The sequence below is a fragment of the Falco peregrinus genome, chromosome 1 (genome assembly GCF_023634155.1).
Source record: "Falco peregrinus isolate bFalPer1 chromosome 1, bFalPer1.pri, whole genome shotgun sequence".
Lineage (NCBI taxonomy): Eukaryota > Metazoa > Chordata > Aves > Falconiformes > Falconidae > Falco > Falco peregrinus.
The window spans coordinates 30,491,198-30,511,896 of NC_073721.1; the positions used below are offsets into that span (position 1 = coordinate 30,491,198).

A 20,699-nucleotide genomic window follows, 5' to 3' on the forward strand; every position below is an offset into this window, starting at 1 on the left:
GTTTACTGTGACTACACTACTTTGTTAAAAAGAAAATAAACACATCTAGCTTTTAAAACTATTCTTTTTAGGAAGCCATTTTCAGAGTAAGACACACCTTTTACATTTAATTATCTGCATCATCTAGCTATGCATGGTTGGCTGTCAATATTGCACTAAGTTAAAACCAGCTCCCCATTGCTATTTGAGATGGAAGAAATGCACATTCAGCGATAAGTAAGAGACAGTTAACTGTCTGACACACCCAAGCAGCACCCTCACATCAGCCACTTGCACCTACATTTGCCCACAACTCACCCAATGAACTCCAGAAGTATGGAGATATCAAGTTCTGGTGGGATCCGGAACACAGAGCCCAGAACTTTTCGAGGTCTTCCTCTGCTCACTGGAACTGGCTGCGGGACAGCTAAAATATTCAAATAGCCAAAACGCAAACACAACTTGAAATAAAAGCAGTGTAAGACACTAACGCGCACCAAGCAAAACAGATGATCTCAGAAGGAAAAAGAGGCCATGCAATTAATCCTATTTTTTTAAATTACTAAATCTGCTCTTTACACATTTCATGCTGTGTATCTGAACCAGCATTTCAATAGCTTTCAGCATGGCACTTCCCCAAAGAGCTCTTTATTTGATAGTAAGACAAAAAATAATTAGAATGATCCCTCATCTGTCAACAGACTTCAAAGTTCCTATTTTTACTCCTTTGTAACATCTACTATTTATTAAGAGTCAGAAAATGAAATTATATACAAAATGTGTGTTATTTCCTGGTTGTAGGGAAAATAAAACGTTTAAAAAAATCCAGCCACAATCTGGGCTTAAGTGCTGCCAGTTCCATCTAATTCTGTAATTGAAGAACTGTGACAAATTACAGTAATCAAACACCTAAGAATCCTGTATTTCCAATACTATGTATTTTCTTCAGTTGTGAGCTAATATTTCAAGGAAAGCCCTTAAGAATAAACGGTACAGTAAATATTTCCTTAACAGCATCCTCTAAAGTGATCATGGCTCACCTGGTTTGGGCACTTCTAATCCTCTTTCTTTATAAAAGTCATGCATTTGTTTCTTCTCTCCTGAAAAACACATAATACAGAACAGATTGGAATGTTATTTCAGATGCTGATAATATCCATACAGTTTCCAATGGTCAGAGCAGTAAAAACTTGTCAAGTTCCTACAGACCTTCACTCTCACTAGTATTTCATGTGAGGCTGGGACACTTAAAATAACCAGACTAAAAGCTTGTTAGTAAAAACTGTGGAAGAAATCAGAGAAACTGGCCATAAAACATAGTGAAACAGCTGCAAAACCTAGTATCCTTCTGGCTGTCATGACTATTTTCATACCATCTATAGTCCATATATACGACTAGATGAGTATATTTCACTCAGTCCACTGAGGTGAACTGTGCAGATTCATTAGCTCCTGAAGTTCAAGGTAAATGAGACATCAAAAAAAATAAATGTGGTAGTGAGGAAAAAATAAAAGCATTTGAGAGAATCAGTCTTAGCAATTTTTTTTTCAACTGAGCCAAGTGAACTTACTACATGGAATTGTATTTTCTGTACTTACACAAAAATATGAGGCATGACTGTGAAATATTATCTGGATACAGTTACACCTGTATTTCACGAGATAAGAGTAGATACTGCTATTCCTAATAGCATTTAGCAGCCAGAAAGATGTCAGCTGTCACAGCTAACTTATTAAGATTTATAACCAAACATCACAAAACTATTTTAAAGAGTCCAGAGCAGAAGTGGGGCTTTGAATTACTCTGCTTTCTGTTCAGTCTTTTCAATCTCTAGATGGTAATAAAATAAAGAAAGGGACTTACTTTCCTCCAAATTGACAACTAATTTATAGACTATGTCTTGCAGTTGCCGGTCCAGTCTATTAAAAAGGAAAAAAAAAGTGTCTTTGGTGCAATACAGAATAGTTTTTGTTAAATTGTAACAAAGGATGCTAAATACACTATTGCAATTTGATGTACATAAGGAGTGGCAGAGCAACAACTCTGTATCTGTCTGAATTCATGTCCTGAAAGCATAGCTCCAACAGAAGCAGCTATGCAAAATTAAAAAGCACCACCCTTCAAGAACTCATGAACAGTATGACAAACTGAAACTAATTTTTCACAATTACCTAAGTATACCATGCCAACAAAGCTTTGTGTAAAAGGACATCAAAGCAAATAGTTAAGATCTAGTATCACCTGTAACACTGACTAAATGCATACAAATACCCAGCGTGAGTGGTAACAAACCCTAAAAAGGGATATAAACTAGGTAAAACAAGAAACTGAGTATTTTTACCTTCACTATTGAAATGCAACTTGTATAAACAAAGAACACAATGTACTTCTTTAAACTATTCCTTCATTTGAAATAGGAAAGCATCACAAGTCTGTAAAACTAAACAATTAAAAGAAAGCAGCAAAACTTGAAAAAACTATACACAGAAAAATAGCATTAACTTATTACCTGATATTATAAAGGGGCTGTGTCTGATGTACAACGATATTGCATTTTGGACATCTGTTGCTATAGTAGAAGTGTCTCACTATGCAGCTTTTACAAACTGTAAAGAAAAGAAACCCCATAAAAATCACATGTCCATTGTACAATACCACCTCTGACACAAGAGGAGCTATTACACCCAGATCTCTCAAATGAAATTTGTCAGAGACAAAATGAAGCAAATAGGTCAATTTCCAAACTTAAGTAAACAGGACCTCTCTGCCTGTACAGGATACACAACTCCTGAATACTCAGGATTGTTCCTACAAATAATCCTAATCCAACTGATGCAAAGGTAGATGTTCAATGTTGTAATTGTGTTACCCAGAACAAGAGTAGAGCTAAGACAAGAGAACATTGACTACTGCAGACAACAGGTTTGCTGAAAAGCACCCTACAAACAGTTCTGGTGGAAGAACCAAGGTAAGTAAGTATAATTCTGCCACTTCCATTGTATTTTACGTGTACTTTAAAAATTTGGAAGGAAAGCTAGCGAGTGGAAATATCTAAATAACCTACTAACTATCAAATCACCTCCATAGCATCCTGAACACATCAAACTTTTCCACAACATCTACCAGGAAACTTCTAAGAGACCTCTATAGCTGTACCTCCAACATTATGCTGACCTTACTAAAGTTGTGCATTTTCCTAAATTGAGAACTGTGTGTGGCATATATCAAAACAGTAAGCAGTGCCCCATAAAGGGGAAAGTGGGGAGGGCAGGGGGAGAAGGAAAAAAACCCAAAGAAGCATTTTCCCTTTATGTAGTGTTAGTGGCTGGAAGGACTAGGAAGCCAAGATTCTTGGATTCAGGTATGAACATGGGTGTGGCTGAAAGTGTCAGTTTCACAGGAAGGGTTTTATTAGCCTTGAGAGAAAATAGTTCTGTTAGCAATGGAAAAAATGTTAACACAAGGATTGAGGAAAAAAGTAACAAGACCAGATAATTGAAATAATTTTTTTATTATCCACCTATTTCTACTTAGCAGATTATACAGACTGTTCCATGGGTGCATATAACTGTTTCCATATCTGAACTGGCACTTCCACAACACCTGCTCGCTGAATTTTGTGAATTAGCAAGCTCATATCAACAACAGTTTAGAAAGCTTTCAGTCACTCAGAGCCACTCAACTGTCTTTTCTCAGTTAGTCAAATGTCTAGACCCTACTTAAAGGAAAAGGTAGTAGCTCTATTTTTGTTTACTTAGGCTTTATCTTTCCCTACATTTTCTTCCTTCTTAGGCTGTAAAACTGACCGCACGATTGATTGATTTCACTATTTGCTGATGCTTACAATATCCACACATATGTTTTCCTTAAGGAACAGAATAAACATAACACACATTCACTTCAAACAGTTATCTCTGTGAAGCCCGAATATCTCAACAGCCGATTCTTGTTTGAATTTGCAACTAAACTCTTTGAATAACAATACTGATACTTACAGGTGTGCAGACATTCTGTAATAGTCGTAGCATCAATAAAGTAACCTTTGCAGATGGAACACAGGATGTAAGGGGTCAACTCTGTGAGATTTATCATACGCTACAAACAAAGACAGTTTATAAGAGTTTGAATACACAGGCTAAGTCATGAGATTTCCTGATTGAAGCATCAAAATTGCAGCCTTAAACTATGAAAAAACTAAGGATCAACATGCTACAGAAATGGGTTTTCCTAAGAGGTCAATCATTCCTCACATACAGCCCTATTCTAAAGACTTTCATCTAGTCTTCCGAATTTACTTTCTTGTGAATGGCAATCCAATTTGTTTCACAAATCATATCTGAAAAGTAAACAATCCTTTTGGGAAAAGTTCTTTTGGATAAACCCCTTAACAGAATATTAAATAATTAGCAAGCTTGAAGCAGATACTGGTAGCAAATAATACCACTATTTGAAAATGCTCAGTAAGCATGTTGGAGCCCCCAGTCAAGATACGTAACTAATACTGTCTCTTATTTCTACACAAGGTTAGGGATTGTATTGAAGCAAAGACTGAAATGTCACTGCTCTGAATTCTGGTTACAAAATACGCTTATTAAGAATGTGTACAAGTAGTTTCACATCAATTTTCCTGTTGGAAGTCTACTATTTCAAAAAAAGAACAGGTTTCTACTATGGCAATGACCTGAGATCCGTCTGAAAAAGGTAACATGTTAGATTTTTCCACTGCATTGCCTCTGTCTCAAAGCCTGACTGAGGGGCTTTCTTCCCCTCGACGACACCATTTATTTCACCCACATGCCACCTTTTACCATCCTCTCAGTCATGCCAAGAGTTTGTAAGGTTTGCTTTTAAGCGAGACAGACAGAATGGCCTTGGGCAGTAATAAAAAGCTTATTACCATACGGCTTACACTGCCTAAGCCGGTGTCCAGATTCGCACCTGGAAGTTTTCAGTCCCCACAGGTGTGCAAATTGACGCCCACGGCTCACAGGACCTGCCTGGTAACCGCGGGCTTGTGCAGACGCCAGGCCTCACCCGAAGACGCTGCGTTTCGCACCCCACATCGTTCCCGCCCTGGCCGCCTGCCCCTCCTCACCTCACACTCCCGCCCTTCCCGCACCGCTGCCCCCGCGGTGCCCCGCGCTCCGGTCGGGGCCACCCCCCGGCCCCGCCACAGGTCCCGGCGGCCCCGCCACCGCGGCGGCAAGCAGCGCGCGCCCCCACCTCGAGCCGCACACGCGCCCCCCCGGCGGCGCGGGGCACGCCGGGAGCGGGCCATGGCGCGCGACGGAGCCGTTCGCGGCGGCCGGTCCCCGCCCCTCGGCCCTCACCTCCCGCTCGTCGTCCGAGTCCAGCTCCCCGTCGTCCGTCCCGAACCGAGCCCCGGGGTCCCCTTCTAGCTCCTCTTCCTCCATCTCCTCCTCCTCCTCGTCTTCGTCGTCGTCCTCATCGCCGCTGGACTCCGAGCGGCTCCGCTCGAACTCGAAGGGGAGGGGGCGCGACCCCGAGCAGCTGGGAGCCCCCTCCATCTCCCGGTCCTCGTTGGCCGGGGCCGGGGCCGGGCCCGGGCCCGTGCCTGCTCCATCCCCGCCCGACAGCCCCGAGACTACAGAGCCGACGTCCATGTCCATGGCTAGGGGCGGGGAGCGGGGCAAACGCGGGGCCGGCTGCCCGCGGCGGAGGGCAGGAGCGTGGCCCCACCGGCGCAGCCCGCCCGGGGCGCAGGCGCGGCGGGGCGTGGGGCATGCTGGGAACTGTAGTTGTAGCGGCGGCGGCGCGCCATTGCGCATGCGTCCGGCCCACGGGCGGCAGTTTCCATAGCCTGCGGCTCTCTTTTCTCATTGTGGGTTGGTGTTTTGTGTTTTTCTTTTTTTATATACACTCGTCATTCCTCCAACTAAGAATTAAGTGACTGTGTAACGAAATACAGGAAAAGTGAAAATCATCACGAAAACGCATGGATCGCAAAATACCGGCTTCATTCAAAATAAGGTTTTCATTCTGCAATATCAACACTTCTGTATTTACAACACACTAACACAAGAAGCAGTATCAGGTATCAAAGGCACCTGGAAAACGAGGCGACCCAACTGTAATTAATTCGGAGTACAGCCCCTAACGACATACAGTCCCAAGGCTCTCCTCGGTCTACTCTAACAAGAGCACCGGTAGTTAATTAACACCAAATCGATCCATTTCTGAATGAGGTTTCTCGCACACGCACGCCGCAAGCACTGCTAAGCTCCACGGTTCCTATCCGCACAGTCATTACCTAAAATTATGCTTATGTAGTGCCAGGACGCCCACACCACAGTGGCTACCTCACAATCACTCCCCCAGACCCGTACCACCCCCGCTGCCGTAAAGCGCGGCAGGCGGCGTCGGCGTCGCAAAACGAAGTCGCGAGTACTTAGGCAAGCAGCGGCAGCAGTACCCGCTCTTTGCTCTGACTGTCGCAAGGCCGTCCGCGCCTGACGGTGACTACCTGCCGCCGGCGAATGGAGGGCGATGCAAGATGGCGGCACTGCATGAGGAGCCGGCGGAGGTTGTAGTGGTAAAGCCGGACCCTGACGCGGGGACGCCGCCGCAGCCTCCTGCTGCTCCTCCAGTCGCTGCTGCCGCCGCTCCCGCCGCTCCCCCGGCCCCGGCGGTTGAGGGGGAGGCGGCGGGGAGCGGTGGGGAGGCGGCGCCCCCTAAGCCTGCGGCAGCGGGCCCGGCCGCCTCCCCGGCGGCGCTGGACCGGCAGACGCTGGTGGCCGTGCTGCAGTTCCTGCGGCGCAGCAACCTCCGCGAGTCCGAGGAGATCCTGCGCCGCGAAGCCCGCCTGCTCGGAGATGACCTCGGTGCCGCTGCCCTCAGCCCCGCCGGCGCCGGGCTTTTGGGACCGGGCGGCGATGCGGACTCCGCTGGCGGCGAGGCGCTGCTCAGCCGGGTCACCGCCGCCGCCGCTATCCCGATAGGAGGCACCGTCGCCACCGTCGCGTCTTCCAGCCCCGGGGTGGCGGCGGTCGCCGCGGTGCCGCCGGGGAAAGGTGAGGCCCTCGCGGGGATGGCGGGGTCGCTGCCCAGGGCGAGAGGCCGCCCCCTCCCGGAGGGACCCCTGGCCGTGGGGGACCCTTGTGCCTCTCGCAGCCTCGGAGGCTCTCCGTGACCGGGGCGCAAGGGTCGGTGTCGTGTCGTGCCTCCCTGGGACGGCAGATGAGGGCGTGCCCTGGCATGCTGGGGGGACCCCTGGGTGTCATTCCCTCACACAACTCGGGAAGAGATCGGAGTCTCCTCGGGGTGGCCCTCTTGGAGCAACGGACCAAAGGTGGGGTACCTGGCGTGTTCACAGGGAGCGCTGTCAGAAAGGTGCTTCCCCTTGGCTTTGTGTCCTTTCTCAGTTAACGGCATAGCTCCGTTTTCTTTGTAGTTAGAGATGATGGTCCAAGGTGTGCTCACAGGGATGAGAACAGAGGCCTGATGTACGGGCTGCATTTTGAAGAAAGAGTCATAGGATGTTTGTAGAGGAGGCTTTTATACGTTTCTGGACTGAGTTGCTGGGTACTTGAAATGTCCTTTGTATAATTTGAATCTTACGTATTTTTAATTAAGGTGTTCTGTGGGGCAGCTTTAATGGAACAGTATCATGAATGGATATGTCTGAGTTCCAGTGAATGTATAGGGTAAAGTCAGCTTGTGACTACTATCACCTGATACAACTTTTTATATGGAAGATAAAACAATGAAAGTGTTTAATGACTGTTATGTAGAACAAAGCTCTTGAAGTATTAGCAAGTGACAAAAAGCCACTGCCCTGTTACTGTTGTGTAGTGGTCTTAATGAATTGTTGAACTTGATGAATTTTGCTTGTTTACTGAAAACAAAGTAATTATGCTGGATATATCTTGCAGGCTTAGAAAGATTCTGTTCCTCATTTAAGAGTTTCTAGCCTCAGCGGTAAAGATAACTTATTTTGGAGATGTTAGTGTCTTCTTCCTTTACACTTTCTAATGCACTGATGATCATCCTAGCTGAATTAGGCATTATGTTAAATACCTTACAAGCAACTGTTGGCAGGGAAAGTGCAAAAAAAAGACTAAAGGTCCTAGGAATTGGCTGCTGGACTATAATGGGCTACCATCCTCTCATTTTTATCATTTAAACTTAATGCTGAACAAGGACAAGACTTGGGGTCATGTTTTGCTCAGGTGCCTCACCTTACCGCTGGAGTTGTTAGCCATTTTATATTTGCTCGATTTTTAAGACTGTTTTGCAAGCTGTTGTTATATGCTAATGCTTTTGCAGTTGAAAGAGGCGTTGTTGTGGAAGATCAGCCAGATGTGAGTGCAGTGTTGTCTGCCTACAACCAACAGGGGGACCCGACGCTATATGAGGAATACTACAGTGGATTAAAACACTTCATTGAGTGTTCCCTGGACTGTCATAGAGCAGAATTGTCTCAGCTGTTTTATCCTCTCTTTGTACACATGTACTTGGAATTGGTCTACAATCAACATGAGAGTGAAGCAAAGTCTTTTTTTGAAAGGTAATTTAATTTTCATTTGTGAATTTGCATTATGTTGTGTTTCTACTTTGATTGATCAACCGTAGTACTGTAGGCGTGTGTGTATATATATGTACATACTATTGTTCTTCCCTAATGCTGAAGATACTTGGAATCTGAAGTAATGGTGCCAGGGATTACAGTAACTGTTCTTAAATCCTTTTCAAATCTCCTGTGTTAGAAAGATGCGCGGACTACATGCTTTTATCTGTCAATAGGCAGATTTTAAATAGTCCTTATGGTGAGCTGATGGGCTCCTTGCTGCAAAAGTATCAATGCTTCTTCTTTAGGGAAAGATTGTGGGGTCATTTTTCAGCACTGTAAAATTGCTCTGGGATGCCAAAGTAATATGTGCTGTAAGTATTTGCTAATGTTATATCATATATATTGAAATTCTTCAGATGAGATTAAAGGAATTAATTTAGGTCTAATCTACAATTTGTAGTGCTCTTACTATGTTTCATTTCTTTATAATTTGAGAAGAAAATTAAATATAATTTATTTTCTGGGTTCAAACTAATTATGAAATATTTCAGTTCAGGAGGATAATTTTGTCACCTTCCAATATGATCAGCAAAAATGGTTCTGTAAATAGTTAAAACATTACTTGCCACAATGATTTTGTAACATGGCTTGAGTAAAAATGGGAAACTCTAGATATATGTTAGCTATTATATAATGCAAGTAGAGAGCGAGAAACATACACTGTGAAATGTGAATGTTCATTATATGAACCAGATAGAAATGCATCCAAGCAGTCTTGCATAATTAAATTAAAAAATGCCCTGTACTTTATGATACAACAAATTAAGGGTTTATTTCTGTAAATTAGCTTGTTAGTGTAACTATTTACTTCAGGTGAGAACCCTTTGGGTGTATGAAATTCTGTCAGGTTCCAGTTCTGTGTTCTTTTTGTCTTGTTTTTTAACTGTTGAATGCTCTTACTGTATACAGTAAGTCACTTTTTATCTTCCCCAGGATGAAATTTATTTCAGCAGAAAACTAATCCCATGTGTGGTCAGTAGCTTCTAAAAGGTCATTGCATATATGTTTCATGTTAACATAAGTAAGTGTTGCAGTTAAGAAATAATGTTTTTGTAATAAATCTTTTATCATATCTTAAATTTTCAATAGATTTCATGGGGATCAAGAGTGCTATTACCAGGATGACCTGCGTGTGTTATCTAGCTTAACTAAAAAAGAACATATGAAAGGTAACGAGACCATGCTGGATTTCCGAACAAGCAAGTTTGTGCTGCGTATTTCACGTGACTCTTACCAGCTCTTGAAGAGGCATCTTCAGGAAAAGCAGAACAATCAGATCTGGAACATTGTTCAGGAACATCTTTACATTGACATCTTTGATGGAATGCCTCGCAGTAAACAACAGATAGATGCTATGGTTGGAAGCTTGGCTGGAGAGGCAAAACGAGAGGCTAATAAAGCAAAGGTAGGAGGCAAAGATTGTTGCACTTCTGTAACTGAACAATTCTACCTCGTTTTTCAGGAAGATACATTAGTGTAGACAGACAGTTGTCACTTGAGGTCGTAAAAGACAGCATGAACAGAACAAAGGAAGAGAACTGTTCAAATGGTTGTTGGCAGGAGTAGAGAGATGATGATGTGTCACTGTCTGGTAGAAGAAACTGTTGAACTCCTTTGAGTGACAACCCTGTAGTTGATCCACTGAACTAAACTTTAACTCACTCATGAATTGCTCTGTGGTTTTAAAATGGACATTTGACTACTTGGCTTTGTCTTTTGTAAAACAGATGTAATTCTTACTGCCAGTTACTGCGAGGGCTGTTTGTGTAGATCTTGACAGTGTGGTACTGCACCATTATACACATAAGTTATGTAAGCTGTAGGGGTTCTGCTTTAAGGAGGTGCTAAGAGATGGTGGGAGAACTTACAGTTGTCCAGATCAATTGCTGGGGAGAACAGCAGAATGTGTACTACACTTGTTATGGGCTTACCAGCAATGTATGTGGTAATATTAAACACAGCAGTTTTAAAGCGGCAGCTCTGTTGCTCAGACTATTACATTGAAAAGTTTCCATTTAAAAAATTAGTTTTCAGGAAGAACAGCAAATACTATTTTGGCTTGTGTATTTTATTGGCTTGCAGGTTTTCTTTGGCTTACTGAAGGAACCAGAGTTTGATGTGCCTTTGGATGATGAAGATGAAGAAGGAGAAAATGAGGAAGGAAAGCCAAAGAAGAAAAAACCTAGGAAAGATAGTGTAGGGTCAAAAAGTAAAAAACAAGACCCTAATGCTCCTCCCCAAAACAGGTACCAAGGGAACAGTGTGTAGAGGTCTCGTTAAATCCAGTATTGTCATGCCAAATCTGCATTGCTGTTCATGTGACATTCTTAACGTTTTGGCCAGTTCAGCTGTACACAGCTTTAGTTGTAAGACTTCCAAGGGAGGTAATGGAAAGCTTAGCATATAACCCTGTCTTTGCCCTTCTAGTCAGTCTGTGTTTCCCTTGATAAAATTTTGACTCAGTTACCCACTAATCTTTCCACGTCATATTAATTTACCTTGTTCCACTGCTTTAAAGCTACTGGCTCTTATTCTCATCACTTAATCTTCTACATAGTCTTTAATTTTTTTCTAATTCTTGTTTCACATTTGAATATTGAGGCATAGGTTTGCATGCAAAGGTTTTGCTTGCTTTGTTGAGATAAACAGTATGGATGGTGCTTTTAGTCTGTAAAAACACATGCTTCTTGTAGAATTCCTCTGCCTGAACTGAAAGACTCTGACAAACTGGATAAAGTAATGAATATGAAGGAAGCTGCAAGGCGTGTGCGTCTTGGCCCAGAGTGCCTGCCCTCCATCTGTTTCTACACATTCCTTAATGCTTACCAGGTTGGTAAAAAAGAGTTTGGGTGATTAGGAAAAGGGAATCAAAAATTGTAAACATCACTCTTAATAAAGAAAGAAGACTTAACAGCATTGGCAGAGAAGGGTTATTGGAGTAATTGGAATAAGCATTGCAAAGTTTGTTCCAAAATGTTCAAAATTCTCTTTAAAGACTTCTTAAACTACATAATTTCCATGTTCCTTTGTTTTGCTCTGATTTTGCTATAATTCCTTCTTTTTCTTTTCCTGTGGGGCCCTCAGTGTATTCTACAGAATGCAGTAAATGTGTTTCAGTGCAAAACTGGAAAACGGTACTGTTTAGTCAGTATTGACTGTGCTTCATTTATACAGCTTTATTTTTAATGGTGTAAGAATTTCTGTGTGTTTGTGTCCGCCCAGGGAGATGGTGGGATCACCATCCCTGGAGGTATTTAAAAAACACATAGATGTAGTGCTTAGGGACGTGGTTTAGTGATGGACTTCGCAGTCCTGGGTTAACGGTTGGACTTGATGGCCTCAGAGGTCTTTTCCAACCTAAATGATTCTATGTCTATCCTAGAAAAATTCCCACTTATGTTGTAAATAAGTCAAATTTATTTTCTTATTAGTGCTTAGGACTTTGTAATATTTGAAATGCATCACAAAAGATACAGACAATACAAGTGGGTATTTTGTGTGTAGGGTCTGACTGCAGTGGATATTACAGATGACTCCAGCATGATTGTAGGAGGCTTTGCTGACTCTACTGTCAGAGTGTGGTCTGTGACTCCGAAAAAGCTACGTAGTGTGAAAACAGCAGCAGGTAATTAAGACAATATCACTTAATATGAGCATGCATTACTTGTGACAGCTGTGTTTTTTGTGAACAGAGAAAGATGTCTGTGGCAGGAGAGTTGTATTTAGTGGTTAGATGCTTTGACTTTGAAGAAACAGTTTGTGTACAGATGTATCATCGCATCTTATATACTGCCATTAAAACATTTTTAAAGGAATGAGAAATTGTTGTGTACACCTGCTGTGAGATGGTCAGTCCACAGAGCTTAGAACTTGCTAAGCCATCTTGCTGCTTAACTGGATGGTAACTACAGGGTGTAGTAGACAATTGGGTTTAGGTGATTTAGGGGAGAGACTAGAGATACTCTGGGGGAAGTTGTAGGAGGGAACTTGGAGGAGGGTGGAGGAGAATCTTACATAAACAGCAGAATTAAAGAAGCCTGGTTTCCATGAATTTGTGTAGGTGTTGAGCTATGGGACAATATGTTGCGGTTGAAGCTAGATACCATGCAAATGTTTCTTAATCTTGATATTTAACTGAGATGTGGTCATGACGTTCAGTGAATAGTAGCCTACAGACTTAAGTTGTATGTAGTGTGCAGCTGTCAAAACATGCCTGCAAAGCGTGTTTGTGGCATATTCACTTCCTTGAAAAAGGCATGTAAATTTGGCATCTCTGTCACGAAGATGATGTTGTGTTCGGAGGCTGAAAAATATATGTATGAAAAATAACGTGTATCAGTGAAGACCTAAGAAAATGATAATTTATACAAAGCATTATTTTCCACTTTTATGATGGTAAAAAATATTTTAAATGCCATTGTATATTTCAAACTTACCAGTTCCCAGGTACTTTGTCGTGTTCACATCGTACTTGCCTCTTTTAGAGACAATATTGTTTTCCTGTTCATGGCATTTATCTTTGAACTCCTGATAATTGCTATGGTACATGAACTGTGAAATATTGCAGACCTCAGTCTCATCGACAAAGAATCAGACGATGTCTTGGAGAGGATCATGGATGAAAAAACAGCAAGTGAGTTGAAGATTTTATATGGTCACAGTGGACCTGTCTATGGCACCAGCTTCAGTCCTGATAGGTAAAACAAGTTTACAAGCTAACTAGTTTGCTTGTTTTGAGTTTTAATTATATGCTGCTGAGCACAAACATGTTCTTAATGCAGCTTTTTCCAGAAGGTTAAAGCAATTCTTTTTTATGCAGCTTGTAGGAAACTGTGTACAAATGTAAGTGCCCTTGATGCTATGGGTGTTGAATACTGTCAGCTATTACTGAAATCAACTGGAGCTGAGGATGCCAGCACCTTTTTTGAGGTTCAGGTCTTAGATGGCAAAATAGAACAGCTTTTTTTCAAACTGTAGTTTAAGCTGGGGTTTAACTAACTGGATTGTAGGGGCGAAAAATACTGCAGCATTGATTTCACTTACAGCGCTGCAAAACATAAAACCAGGCTGAATGGCATATTATTGGACTTCAGGTTTCTCATATTCTGTTGAGACTTTTATTTCCAAAACATATGGAATAGTATCTTTAAAATAAGACATTTAAAACCATTATGTAATTTTGAAAGCCTAGACAGTAGAAAGGAGGTTTAAATGTCTAAAGTTTTGCTTTTGCATGTGTCTAGTCAGGAAACAGTGATCACAGAAACACAGCTGAGAAGTAAACTCTGTGTGGAACATAAATATAGTCTCTAAATTATGAATTGAGACTGTGAACATGATATGAATTCTCTTTCAATAAATCCTGAAATTTTTTTAGTTATACTAAAAGATTTGTTTTTTAATAACATAGCATAGCAGTTTACTAGTCATTTTTTTCATATAACTGGAATTCCTGAGTAAAAGCCTGCTCTAAGGGGTTTTTAGTATTTTTTTTCCTCTTCTCAGTATTGCTGTGTCAGCAGAATTAGTCATCAACATCCAATCATCTCTCTTTTTTGCATAAGGGGTTAGGACTGGATTCTGTGCTGGAATTGCTTATTGTTGTTTACTCCACTAAAACGGTGACTTACATGTGATGTGCTAAACAGATGCTGCTCAGTGAACAGTTTTTCTTATCATAGATGTCTCAATGGTTATACAGTCCACATGTAAGTTCAATATGTAATATGTTGTATTTTCTCCTGTGACAGGAACTATCTGTTGTCCTGTTCTGAGGATGGCACTGTCAGATTGTGGAGTCTCCAAACATTCACATGTTTGGTGGGATATAAAGGACACAACTATCCAGTATGGGATACACAATTCTCTCCTTATGGTTATTACTTTGTGTCAGGGGGACATGACAGAGTGGCTCGGTAAGAAACTGGATGGATTTTTTACTTGTCTGAGTCAATTTGTGGTGGATTAACTCTGAAAGTGATTAGCTGATATACTCTAACCAATCCTATTACTGGAAATAAAATTTATTTCATGTTCGTTAAAATACTGAACACATGTGTTTATGTAGTGGGTTTTTTACTTTTCAACACACATCAGATTATCTGACAACTAAAGAAATGGTGTCCTCTTATGTGACCATCTGATTAGAAGTATTCTCTTCCAGTTTTTTAACAACTTGGCAGAATGTTAATTATTTCTCCCTTCTGAAAAAGTATACTTTTCCAAAACAGATCCTGTTAATTCCATAAACTGACCATTAGGAAACCACTGCATAATTACTTAATTTTATTCCTCATTGTGCAGCAGATCATAGAATAGTGTGAGTTGGAAGGGACCTTTAAAGGTCATCTAGTTCAGCCTCCTTGCAGTAAGCAGAGATGTCTTCAGCTAGACCAGAGCCCCATGCAACCAGGCCTTGAATGTTTCCAGGGGTGGGGCGTCTACCACCTCTCTGGGCAACCTGTTCCAGTGTTTCACCACCCTTACTGTAAAAGAAATAAATTCCTCCTGGATTCCTATCTGGTATAAATCTACCCTCTTCGAGTTTAAAATCATTACATTTTGTCCTATCCCTACAGGCCCTGCTAAATAGTTTGTCCCCATCTTTTTCATAAGCCCCTTCTAGGCGCTGGAAGGCAACTCTGAGGTTTAACAACCCCAACTCTCTCAGTCTTCATAGGAGAGGTGCTCCAGCCCTTTGATTGGTTTTGTGGCCCTTCTCTGGACCTGTTCCAACAGTTGCAGATGCTGAACTTCATTAGGGTTCTTTTTATTAATAAAACTTTTATTTTCAGTCTGTGGGCAACAGATCACTACCAGCCTTTACGGATATTTGCTGGCCATCTTGCTGATGTGACGTGTACCCGATTTCATCCAAACTCCAACTATATTGCCACAGGCTCAGCAGACAGGACTATACGGCTCTGGGATGTTTTGAATGGGAATTGTGTAAGAATATTCACTGGACATAAGGTAAAGGCATATCACTCGCAGTGAGAAGGTGATTTTATTTTTGTGACGAGAATCTGAAGAGCAGTGTTCAGAACAAATACAGCTTGGCTGACTGAATGTGATTAGACTTAATTAACTTTTTTGGTTGTGTGTCCCTCTCCCTGCAAATGTCTCTTTTAGGGACCAATCCATTCACTGGCATTTTCTCCTAATGGACGATTCCTGGCTACTGGAGCAACAGATGGAAGAGTTCTGCTGTGGGATATTGGACATGGCTTGATGGTTGGAGAATTGAAGGGGCACACTGACACTATCTATGCACTCAGATTCAGTAGAGATGGGGAGATTCTAGCATCAGGTAAAAGCCACTGGAAAAAGTGACGTTTCTGTTGTGTTCTGTAAGTCTGAAGGAGAATGATGTAATTGGCTCTTTAAATTGAGGAAGACAAAGTAGAATCATTTGCTTAGCAAAAATAGCAACTTAAAACTGCTGGTACAAAGAGAGTACTTCGCTGGACTGTGAAGTATGACCCCTCGCTCTTCCAGGAACTGAAGGAAAGGTGTTATGCAGTTAGACAACAGTGAAGGCTGGGATTGTGTACACTGTTGGCGGGGGGGAATCTGAAGTTAGAAGTAACTTTAGGGCAGACAAAGTGGCTGGACTAGAGGGTGCAGGATACTGGAAAGGGAGTGTGACACGCAGGAGGGCTCAAAAGAAGAGAGAGGCAGTGATACAAAAGAAGATGTTATCTACACCCTTACTATTCATGGTAGATTTATTGAAATGTGCATGTAATATTGACAGTTAGGTCTATAAGCAACAGAACTCGTGAAGCCTGCTTATTTTTCCTGTCTGTCCTCATGGATTCTCTGCTGTCTAATATAGCAGAGATCCTTTGCCAGTTTTCCCTTCATGGAGGTGCAAAACTTTGTCTCCCCGTGTTTAATGAACAGTTTTCTTAAAATGTATAGGAACTTAATGAACCCAAAACTTGTTCTGTTAACTGGTTGAAATTAGGCAACAAGTTCAAGTTACTGACAGAAGAAATGATGGACAGACACTGTAATTATATCAGGGTAATTTCCTTATGAAATGAGGTTAGGAATATTTTAGTTTTATGTAGTAGCATGTTCCTGAATGAGTGCAGTGATAATTCCTGGTGAGCCACTACTGCAGGAGTGAAAGCTAACTGACAAGATACAGGTGCTTGGTGGTTACCTAAACTTATCTGCTAGCGCTCCAGTTAAAGCACAGGCTACTGGGCTTGCAAAATTCTGCAATCTTCCCTGAATCAGCAAAGAAACTGATATTATGCAACCTGGAATCATAAACATTTCCTGAAACTGGCTTCTAGCCTGTAGAGGGATGGAGCTGGGTTAATTAACATTGATAATATACAGCTGTGGGCTGGCTTCAGGGGTGGTGGGTTGGCCAATGTAGACACGGTGCAGCTGTGGCTGGTTCTGTTAAGAGGTTGAACAGCCAATGAAGACTTGAGGAGGAACAAGGAGAAGGCCGCAGAGGGACTGGCATGAAGAGTATTTCGGTATGTGATGGTAAAAGACCTTGTTGCAGCTGGCTAGTTTTGAGAGTGCTGCAACAACTGGTGTCCTGTGTGAGGCCCTTCAGATTATGAGACTAAGTGTAATGAGTGGCGACAGCAGTGATGGCTGTGCCAAGGGATGTTTGAAGTTTTGAACGGTGATGGCAGCACCCAATGAAGCAGAGACAGGTGGGAATAGCCTGCAGTCCAGATCACGTTGAGATAGGTGGGAAGAGCCTGGAGATCTGGATCAGACGCTGGTAAAGGTGAGCTGTTGGGATTAAACAGAAGGAAGCCTGACTGCTGTGGAGTTAAGAGACTGAGGGCAATGGGCAATAGCGGCAGAGTACACGGCCAGATGTGGCAGCAGCCACAGTGGTGGCGGGTCCAGAGCGGGTTCGGCCAGCCAGTGATGATGGCTGTGCCGGGGGAAGGTGCGGGAGCAGTGTGGTGCCATGGGTAGCTCCCGCAGCTGCGGCTGCTGCTCTGCCTGGTAGTAGTCTTGCCGGTGTTTGTGCTTGTTGAAGGTGTCTCCAGTTGAAGAAGAAATGGGTGACCACAAAGATGTTAAGTTTTTCAGGACACAGAATGATGTGTTAGTGCTGTATTCTAGATCTGCTGCTGCTGAAAGTTCACTCAGCTTACTGTCAAGTGTGACCCAAGAGGTGAAAGGACAAGGCACTATAAGTTCATCAGAACCCCCCTCTGAAGAAAACAAAATCCCAGATGCCAAAAAAGCAGATAAGAAGAAATGTGATCTACCTGCAGTAGATGAAAAGCCCAAGATAAAAGTGAAGGAATATGTATATGAATTTAGGGACAAGTTGTCCGGACTATATGAAAAGTTTATTTGTAAAAAGGTTGTAATGATTGTTAGAAACATAAGATATGAAATGTGAAAAAAAAAAAAAAAAAAAAAAAGAGGGGGTGGGTGGGAGGGAAATTGTAGAGGAATGCAGCTGGGTTAATTAGCATTGATAATACACAGCTGTGGGCTGGCTTCAGGGGCGGTGGGTTGGCCGATGTAGACCAGGTGCAGCTGTGGCTGGTTCTGTTAAGTCGTTGAGAGCAAAAGACCTTGTTGCAGCTGCCTAGTTTGGAGAGTGCTGCGACACTAGCCCACAGGATGGTCCTACTTTTTCAGTGCCAGGTGACATGATCCATACCCTTGTGTTTTGAAAGTAGTTGTTTGTGCTTTATCCACAGGACGTTCAGGTTACATCACACGAAAACTGAAATCCTGGGAACTTTTATGTGTGCATTCAGTATATGAGAGGCTCATTAAAGTCTGCTTCCTTGCAGGATGAGGGCATAAGTGTACAGTGATAAGCAAACCTGCTTTTTGAGCTTTAGTTGTTAACTTGCTCCCCAGTAACTTTTTAATATACCTTTGTTATGAATATAAGACTTTTAACTGTTGTTCTTTTTAGGTTCAATGGATAACACAGTTCGTCTGTGGGATGCTGTGAAGGCATTTGAAGATTTAGAAACCGATGACTTTACAACAGCCACTGGACACATAAACTTGCCTGAAAATTCACAGGACTTGTTACTAGGTACATACATGACCAAATCCACCCCAGTTGTACACCTCCATTTTACACGCAGAAACTTGCTGCTGGCTGCAGGAGCCTACAGTTCACAGTAAATCAGGAAGCCGCAAGACTGACTGTGCCAAGTCATTGCAGTGGTGGCCTTCAGATGTGAGACGAGGAGGAATGTCTGTACAGGCAACTAGTCCGTTGCAGGGAAAACAAAACTGTGTAGACTAATGCAACCGGCATTTCTCAGTTCTACTATTTCAGATTTATCCACAGTTTGAATGACAAGACATCATGGCTGTAAAAGAAGGAATTGTTCATGGTGCTTTTGATAAAAAATATATATACATATGTATATGAAAATGGCTGTCTCCTCTCAGAGATGCTATTGAGCTCTGCTGAAACTTGTGGAAAGTTAACAGCCTTGGTATATGTTCTCAAATGATTGTTTTTTTTTAAAGCACTTAATTTATGGTTAACAAATGTTTGATCAATCTCAAACACAAGCAAAAACTGTTGAGTTTCAGAAAAGAATGTAGTTTAATTCACTGTAGCCTTGGCTGGGCAACAGTTATGGTGAGAGTATCAGCAGCAAAGAGGGCATTGAGAGAGCAGGTCCTACAGGCAGAGGCTTGTGGGGAACTGCTGCTAAGTTACATGTTTGGGTTTTATGCATCAGAGTACCAAGTCCTGAAAAGATTTCAAACTCCTGTGCTCTTTTGAGGTATCAAAAAGGCAGAACTTGCTGTTTTCACAGGTAGCCAATGCTATTAACTGTGATAAGCAACCAGAAGTGCAATGTGAAGTTTATTTACTTTCATACTTTATTGTATGAAAAAAAAAGGGTGTGTGTGTGTGGGCGGGAAAATGACTAAGGCACAACTGAAATACCCATTATTAAAAAGTTGGACTTAAACCCTTTTACGTTTTATTAGATCTAAAAAACTTTAAAAACCTGTCCTTTCTGTATAAGGTTTAATATATGAAAATGTACTAGCCAAGAAATTGAAATGTTATTGCAGCGTAAAAGGATTAATCAGTCCTAAGTGTATTGTTAATTTGCTTTTGAAAGGCCAGCTTGTCTGCTGAAGGAAGAATTTCCACCCATAAACCCGCTGTACTCCAGGAAGTCCTCCTGGACAACCAATAAAGCTCAGTGCTTTATTTCTAAGGGAGAGTAAAACATGCAAAATGCTGGGAAGTGTAACTTCTTTCTGGGTCTTTGAACTGAAACCACCACCAAAGGGCAGGCCTGGTTTGCTGTGGTTTGGGTGTTTTTTTTGTTTGTTTTGTTTTTTAAATATATACAGGGAAATCTGTTTTGTGGTCCTCATTACTTTCCAGTAAGGGCTTGGACACTTGAATAACTTGCTGGCTTTCTAGTGAAAATAACCCTTGACATTACTAAGGTAAATGGAAGAGTATTTCTTCTCTTATCCCTGGAGTAAAGATATATTACAGACATTCTACATCAAAATAAAGGGTGAAAAATTTATTAGGAAGCTCACCTGGAAATTTTCTTTTCAAAAAAAAAGGTTAAAACTTAGTTATTATGGATTTTTTTGTGTGTAATGATACCTCAACAAAATGTCCTAGTTCTTGGTATGACCATTTGGATTTAAATAAAATTAAGGTGAATAAACCAGGTTACCTAAAACAAAGCATGTACAGGTTTGATGGTTTAGAGAAAACACTGCCACATTCTGCCTTTGTATTTTGTACAGTTTTATACTTTTGATATTATAATAAATACTAAAACCACAGTTTGTGTTTGTGTTACATGAAGGTATTTTCTTCCCTTGATGGCTGCAATGGAAGCAACAGCAGTGCTTGTAACTGTTGACACTGCTAGGAGGAACAAATTCAGAACAGTTAAGTTGATGACTAACCTTTTCAGGTAAATCTCATTCTAACAGTAAAAGTGATGGGTCCTAGCTAACCAGATCTATTAAACTGTTAAAAAAGCCATTAATCATCTGGAAAGTTCTATACAGGCAAGGCCATTCATACAAACTCACTCATAGAAGAAGATAATTACATTTATTCAGGAGGTTGAGCATGTACAGATGCCTTTAATACATGCTCTAGAGGGA

At 41.8% G+C, this 20,699-nt stretch overlaps 2 protein-coding genes across 3 annotated transcripts in view; one reads left to right on the forward strand and one right to left on the reverse strand.

Annotated features, from left to right (window-relative positions):
• The window catches only part of PCGF6 (polycomb group ring finger 6), a 28,513-nt gene extending 22,724 nt beyond the window's left edge, over nucleotides 1-5,789 (reverse strand). For both annotated transcript variants that reach the window (XM_055802922.1, XM_055802932.1), the window contains exons 1-6: nucleotides 5,311-5,789; nucleotides 3,976-4,075; nucleotides 2,490-2,586; nucleotides 1,844-1,899; nucleotides 1,020-1,079; nucleotides 298-406 (exon numbers count right to left, since the gene is read on the reverse strand). In XM_055802922.1, coding sequence (XP_055658897.1) covers nucleotides 298-406; nucleotides 1,020-1,079; nucleotides 1,844-1,899; nucleotides 2,490-2,586; nucleotides 3,976-4,075; nucleotides 5,311-5,769 — 881 coding nt within the window. In that variant the 5' untranslated portion in view covers nucleotides 5,770-5,789. The remainder of the gene's footprint in view (nucleotides 1-297; nucleotides 407-1,019; nucleotides 1,080-1,843; nucleotides 1,900-2,489; nucleotides 2,587-3,975; nucleotides 4,076-5,310) is intronic.
• Nucleotides 5,790-6,427: 638 nt separating this feature from the next.
• Nucleotides 6,428-20,369, forward strand: TAF5 (TATA-box binding protein associated factor 5). The gene is made up of 11 exons (XM_055802867.1): nucleotides 6,428-7,011; nucleotides 8,267-8,507; nucleotides 9,660-9,975; nucleotides 10,653-10,816; nucleotides 11,264-11,399; nucleotides 12,075-12,195; nucleotides 13,138-13,267; nucleotides 14,321-14,485; nucleotides 15,365-15,542; nucleotides 15,702-15,879; nucleotides 18,496-20,369. The coding sequence occupies exons 1-11, from the start codon at nucleotides 6,495-6,497 to the stop codon at nucleotides 18,711-18,713; spliced, it is 2,364 nt and encodes a 787-aa protein (XP_055658842.1). The 5' UTR covers nucleotides 6,428-6,494; the 3' UTR covers nucleotides 18,714-20,369.
• Nucleotides 20,370-20,699: the final 330 nt, after the last annotated feature.